This window comes from Corvus kubaryi, unplaced genomic scaffold, assembly GCF_017639235.1.
Source record: "Corvus kubaryi isolate FWS band 111438036 unplaced genomic scaffold, C.kubaryi_AGA036_p1.0 119, whole genome shotgun sequence".
NCBI classification, from domain to species: Eukaryota; Metazoa; Chordata; class Aves; order Passeriformes; family Corvidae; genus Corvus; species Corvus kubaryi.
Genome location: NW_024580655.1, coordinates 25,141 through 30,980, shown reverse-complemented (window position 1 = coordinate 30,980; position 5,840 = coordinate 25,141). Strand labels below are relative to the sequence as shown.

Below are 5,840 nucleotides of genomic sequence, written 5' to 3'. Positions count from 1 at the left end.
GGCCCAGCGGGGGCGGCGGCGGCGGCAGCCCCAGCCCCGGCCCCAGCCCCGACCCCGTTCCCGCTGCCGGTCCGAGCCCTGCAGGGGCTCCGGTGAGGCCGGGCCGGGCCCCGCGGGGCCCCGCGCCCACCCCGGGCTGCAGCCGCTGCGCCCGCACCGCCTCCATAGCCGCGCTCCCTCCCCAGCGCCGCGCTGTCAATCAGCGCCGCTCCGCGCCCAGCTGCCCAATAGAAGCGCCGGTTCGGCGAGGGGGCGGAGCAGAGAGAAGCAGCGAGCCAATCACAACGCGGTGCGCGGCTGGCGGGGCGGGGACAGGGCGCGGCGCACTCGCCCACTGACACAAATAGCGGTGTGTGGTCGCGGGGCCGTCAGGGGGCGGGGATTAGCGGCCGTTGTCCAATCGCGCTGCGGGGCTTGTCACGGTGACACGGGAACAAACGAATCAAAATGCAGGAAGCGCAAAAGAGCAGAGATGGGGATACGGGATGGCAGTCACACTCTTGTTGATCAGGAGGAGCAATTAATGACAAAAGAAACCAATCAAACTCTTCGACACAGATTTAGAGGCGGAGATTGCGGCTGTCGCCCATTCCTGGACTCTGTTTTGGTAGGAGCGGGCGGATCCTCTCACAGCCAATGGGAACGAGCCGCGGCGGCTCCCGGAAGTGACGCTCAGCCGGGCTCGGGACCGGGGTCGCGCTCGGGACCGGGCCCGGTGTGGCCCCGCGCCACCATGGAGGCCTGGGTGCGCTTCAGCGCCCAGAGCCAGGCCCGGGAGCGCCTCCTCAGGTGCAGCCTCGGCTTCTGGAGCCCAGCGGGCAGACGGGGGGGGTGCGGGGCAAGGGGGTCATGGAGGTTCGGAGGGGGCGGTCACGGGAGCAGCGGGGATCACGGAGAGCCCGGGGAGGGGGATCACGGGGGTCCCAAAGTCCCGGGGCGGCGGGTGGGCCGTCACGGATGCCTTAGAGCCCAGAGAAGGGGGCTCCGAGGCGCCGGGGTGATGTCCCCAGTGCCCCCTGCCCCCTCCTGACTCTCTCGTTGTCCCCAGGGCCGCCCAGTACGCCTGTGCCTTGGCTGGGGCCGCGCTGATCCGCGCCGGGAACGGCTCCGGGGGCAGCTCCGGGACCCTGAGCCGCCTCCAGCACCTGGAGGCTCATCTGAGCCTGGGCCGCAAGCGTGAGTGGGGGGGGTCAGGGCAGTTTTGAGGGGGGACAGGGCGGCTCTGGGGATCCGGAAACTCTCGGTGACCCCCTCGTGTCCCCCTCCTGCAGTGCTGCGCTTGGGGGGCTCGGCCGAGGCCCTGGGGGGGGCTCAGCGCTCGCTGCATCTACCCGACCCTGTCCTGCGCTTCTGCCTCACCCTGTCCCACCTGAACCGCGCCCTCTTCCTGGCCTGTGACAACGTCCTGTGGGCCGGGAAAACTGGGATCCTGCCTGGCCTTGACACGGACAAGTGGAGCCAGAGGTCCTTCAGGTGTGTGGGGAGAGGTGTCTGGATTTGGTGGGGCATTTGTGAAAGGAAGGTTGGAAAAGCGTCCTCAGGTCTGTCGGGTGAGCAGAGCAGGGAGGTGGGGTTGCCAAGCGAGAGCAGGGAATAGGATTCCTGAGGGAGAGCAGAGAATGGGATTCCCCTGGGGAGAATAGGGAATGGAATTCCCAAGAGAGGACAGGGGGTGGAATTACTGAAGGAGAGTAGGCAATGAGCTCCCCAAGAGAAGGCAGGGAATGAAATTCATCCAGGGAGAGCAACTAGTGAATTTCTGAAGGAGGTCAGGAAAAGGCTTTCTGAGGGAGACTGGGCAATGGAAATCCTGAGTGAGGGCAGGGAATGGAATCCCCATGGGAGAGCAGGTTCCTGCCTGCTGAACATGGCTTTTCTACCCCCCCAGGCATTTCTGTGGCTGTTGGGAGTGGCCAGAGGCTTCTGCTGCCGCGGTTTCCCACTCTCTCATCCCTGTTCCCTGTTTTTCCCAGGTATTACCTGTTTGCTTTGGTAGTGAACCTGAGCCGGGACGCCTACGAGATCCGGGTGCTGCTGGAGCGCACAGAGGTGGCCAGGAAGCGCGGGAAGAGCCCAGAAAACAGGCCCCAGCTCCAGGCTGACGGCAGGATCCAGCGTCTCCGGCTCCACCTGCAGCTCCAGCTGCAGCTCCTGCTCCAGGTGCTCCGGGACAACCCCCCACTACTGCTGGACCTGCTCCGGAATGCCTGTGACCTGGTGATCCCGCTGGAAAAGCTGGGGCTGTGCCGGAGCAGTCCAGGAATCGTGGCATTCTGTGGCCTCACCTCCTCCGTGCTCTCCATCCTCACCATCCTCCATCCCTGGCTCAAACTGAAGCCGTAATTATTCCAGGAACCTCCTTGGGATGTTTGGGGATCCTGGGGGCTTATCCCAGGGGCTGTGACACCTCCGGAGCTGACTGGCTCATTCCATTCCCATCATTCCTGACTCCTTGGAGCCACAAGGTTCCAGCATTGGATACAACGTTGAATCCCACAGCGACATCAGCTCCCGAAATGTGTTTCTTCCCATTGACTTTTCCAGCAATTTTAGAGGCTCAACATTCCCCCTTTCTGTCTGGGAAGCACCTTTAACATGGAGCCGACTAGCGGGGAATATTTGGGGCTGAAAAATGTGGATCGCTGGGGGCTTCTCACGGTTTTTGGGGTGGTGGGGTGGATGTGAAGCCACGGCATTGTGATGGTTCCAGTGCCGGATAGTGTATCCAACTGCAAATCGTTTGGACAATTTTCCTGCCTTAAAAGAAATCCGAGTGCAGGGAGAGGGGAATGGGAAGAGTGGGTGTCAGGGATAAATCCATGGCTTTGAGGGAAGATTTCGGCAGGAATTTGCCCTCCTGAACCCTCCCTGAAAGCCTGGGGGAAAGAAGTGACTGGACTGAGTTGCACCAAGCTGAAGGATTACTCCCAGCATTCCCATATGGATTTTTCTCCGTCGGAGAACACGGAGGGGACTTGGCAACCTGAGTGCTTCCCAGCAGATCCACCTCCCTTCCTCTGCCCAGAACCACACAGATCCACCTCGGCTGCACTTCCCTTCCCAGATACCCTGTTCAGTGGCGTTTTTTGGGATAAATCAGAGTGTGGCTGGTTCTCTGTCGGGATTCCCTGCACCCAGTATTCCTGGCGCTGCTGCCTCACTGAATTCCCTTTTTCCCTGGATTCTGTGACACTGGATTGTGTGTGGCCCCAGCCCAGCTTTGATGCCTATTACTAAGCCCTGGACGCAGGGACACACTGGGAACTGGGAATTATTTAATTCCAGAGGCAGATTATCCTTGTATCTGTCCCTGGGAGAGCAGGAATATCCTCTTGAAGATTTTTTGGGAGCTCCATACCAAAACACCGTGCACTCCTGGGCCCATCTGGGCTGTGCCAAAGGCTTCTTCCTGGGAAAACCAGGCGTTAAAGGCTTTGGAGCAGTGTATATCCCTGTGGGAATTGGGATGGGCGGGAAGTGTTCCAGGGGATCCCACAGTGTCAGTGTAATTAATTAATTAATTTAATTATTAAAGTGCAGCAGCCTCCAGTCCCTGTGTCTTGAGATTTGGGGAAATGCAGGACACTGGGGTGGTCTGGGAATCATACAGTCACAGAATATCCCGAGCTGGAAGGGACCCACTAGGATCACTGAGTCCAGCTCCTGGCCCTGCACAGACAGCACAACAATCCCACCCTGAGAGTGTTGTCCAAACACTTCTGGAGCTCTTGGGGCTGTGATCATTCCCTGGGGAGCCTGTTCAGCTGTTCCCTCGGGTCCTGTCCCTGGTCACAGGGGGCAGAGATCAGAGCTGCAGATTCCCAAAGTCTCCCCTCAGTCTCCTCCAGGCTGAAACAACACAAGTGCCCTCAGCCACTCTTTGTGTGGCCCCTCCAGACCCTTCCCCATCCTTGTGTTGTTCCTTTGGACACTGTCCAGTAATTTAATGGTTTTTTTATGTTGCGGTGCCCAAAACTACCCCCAGGATTGGGGGTGAGGCTGCCCCAGCCTAGAGCAGAGCAGGTCAGTCCCCTCTGGATCCCTGCCTGCTGCCCCCCAGGACATGGATGTCCCTCCTGGCTGCCAGGACACTTCTGGTTCAGACCCAACTGGCCACTGACGAGCAACCCCAGGGCCCTTCCTGCAGCTGCTCTCCAGCACCTCATTTCCCATCTGTCTGTACATCCAGGGTTACCCCATCCCAGGTGCAGGAATGCTGGATTGGGGGCACTGGGATAGGCTGAGAATGCTGGACTGGGAGTACTGGGCTGAACTGGGGGCACTGGGCTGGGACCCTCCCGTGGTTTCAGGGGACTTTGGAGAAGCCCTGGAGCTGGGAGGTAGGGGACATCCCTATTTTTCCCGGGGGTCAAAGGGTGGGCAGAGGGGATACCCAGTCCCTTCCCTGCCCCATCCCATTCCCATCCTGTCTCTCCGGCGTTGCTGTTCCTGCCCCGGCTGAGCCCGGACTCCAACTTTCTGCACCCCAGGGGCTGCCCCGGGGAGGTTTGGGGGGGGGAAGTTGTGGTGTGTAAGGTGCGGCAGAGGGATTTTGGAGGGGGATTTGGGTTGTCCAGTGGCGTTTGGGCATTGGGAAGGAGAAAGAATCTGGAGTGGGAGGAGGCTCCCCCTGTGCCCCAGTTTCCCCTGTGATCTGGGCGGGCCCTACCTATGCCGGTGGGGCCCTACTTGGGCGGGGCCGTCCGTGGCCACAGCTGGGGCTGCACAGTCGCTGTTTGTCTGTTTTTCTCCTCATTCCTTATTTTTTTCCCCGAAATTTCCAGCCCATCCCACAGCCGCTGGCAGCACAAGTTTGCCTCTGTCCTAAATCGCAGAGTTTGAATTTTTTTCCCTTTTTTTTTTTTTTTTTTTTTTTTTTTCCTCCCGAACCCACTCAAAATCTCAGTCCGGGAGGTGGCAGTGTCACCCGGAGGACGTGGCAATCCAAAATCCACCTAAATCCACACAAAATCCACCCAAGCCCAAACCAAACCCCACCCAGAGCCCAACGGGGACTCCAAAGACCCCTTATTCCAATCCCCCTCCTGACGGTCCCCATGGGGAAGATCCAAGTGCCACTGCCACCTCTGTGTGGTTTGGTCCCTGGGGGAGACACACGCTTTTCCCACCCCATTTTGCCAGGAAAAGTGAAAAATCCCCTTCCAGCGCCCCCGGAACGCCCGGCGCCCCCCACAAAATCCTGCACCCACCTCCTCCCTTCTTCCCGCTCCCCTTTTTCCTGTTTGTGCCACCTCGCCTGTTTTTTTTCCCGAACTCTTTGCCCCCCACCCCCCCTCCAAAACCACATTTATTTTTAGCAGCCAATTGAAGATGAAGGAGGAGGGAAAATATACTGAAAAAAAGAGGGGAAAAAAAGGGGAAAAACCCCGGGATTTTGTCCCGGCTGGAGCCAGAGTCACCTTTGAGCTGCAGCACGGCGATGTGGGGCACGGAGAGCCGGGGGATGCTTCTGGCGCTCTTCCTGCTCCCAGGTAACAGCCCCCCCCCTCCCCTCCCCCAGTCCCCTGTTTTTGGGCAATTTCGGGGTGTTTTGGGACTGTTGGAGAAGGAGGGAGGGTGCGGAGCCGGGTACTCATTAATCTGAGTGCAGCCACGCGTGGTTCCCCCCCTCGCTGAATGTCTGGGGGGGGGGGAAAGGTTGGGGTAAACCAGGCCGGCTTTGGTCATTGCCCCCGCCCAATATATTTTGGAGCTTTTTTAGAGGGAGAAGACCCCTAAATCTCCTTGGATTTGGGGTGAGGGTGGGAAGGGGAACCCGTAAGAGGAGCTAAAACCCGGCTTTAATGGAAAATCTTTTTTCTTCTTTTTTTTTTTTTTTT

General features: G+C 59.2%; 3 protein-coding genes across 3 annotated transcripts in view; 2 read left to right on the top strand and 1 right to left on the bottom strand.

Annotated features, from left to right (window-relative positions):
* Positions 1 to 181, bottom strand: part of LIX1L (limb and CNS expressed 1 like) — a 4,933-nt gene extending 4,752 nt beyond the window's left edge. The window contains exon 1 of the mRNA XM_042022517.1: positions 4 to 181. Coding sequence (XP_041878451.1) covers positions 4 to 166 — 163 coding nt within the window. The 5' untranslated portion in view covers positions 167 to 181. The remainder of the gene's footprint in view (positions 1 to 3) is intronic.
* A 470-nt stretch (positions 182 to 651) lies between these two features.
* On the top strand, positions 652 to 3,549 carry PEX11B (peroxisomal biogenesis factor 11 beta). Its single transcript, XM_042023617.1, has 4 exons — positions 652 to 789; positions 1,049 to 1,176; positions 1,272 to 1,473; positions 1,974 to 3,549. Exons 1-4 carry the CDS (start codon positions 734 to 736, stop codon positions 2,341 to 2,343), a joined length of 756 nt encoding a protein of 251 aa, XP_041879551.1. The 5' UTR covers positions 652 to 733; the 3' UTR covers positions 2,344 to 3,549.
* Positions 3,550 to 5,341: 1,792 nt separating this feature from the next.
* The window catches only part of ITGA10 (integrin subunit alpha 10), a 10,314-nt gene continuing 9,815 nt past the window's right edge, over positions 5,342 to 5,840 (top strand). The window contains 1 exon segment of the mRNA XM_042022773.1: positions 5,342 to 5,492. Coding sequence (XP_041878707.1) covers positions 5,441 to 5,492 — 52 coding nt within the window. The 5' untranslated portion in view covers positions 5,342 to 5,440.

Coding starts and splice junctions, on each gene's coding strand:
- PEX11B (XM_042023617.1), top strand. CDS start 734: ATGGAGGCCTGGGTGCGCTTCAGCGCCCAGAGCCAGGCCCGGGAGCGC. Junction 1,177..1,271: donor TCTGAGCCTGGGCCGCAAGC/GTGAGTGGGGGG, acceptor CCCCTCCTGCAG/TGCTGCGCTTGGGGGGCTCG. Junction 1,474..1,973: donor TGGAGCCAGAGGTCCTTCAG/GTGTGTGGGGAG, acceptor TGTTTTTCCCAG/GTATTACCTGTTTGCTTTGG.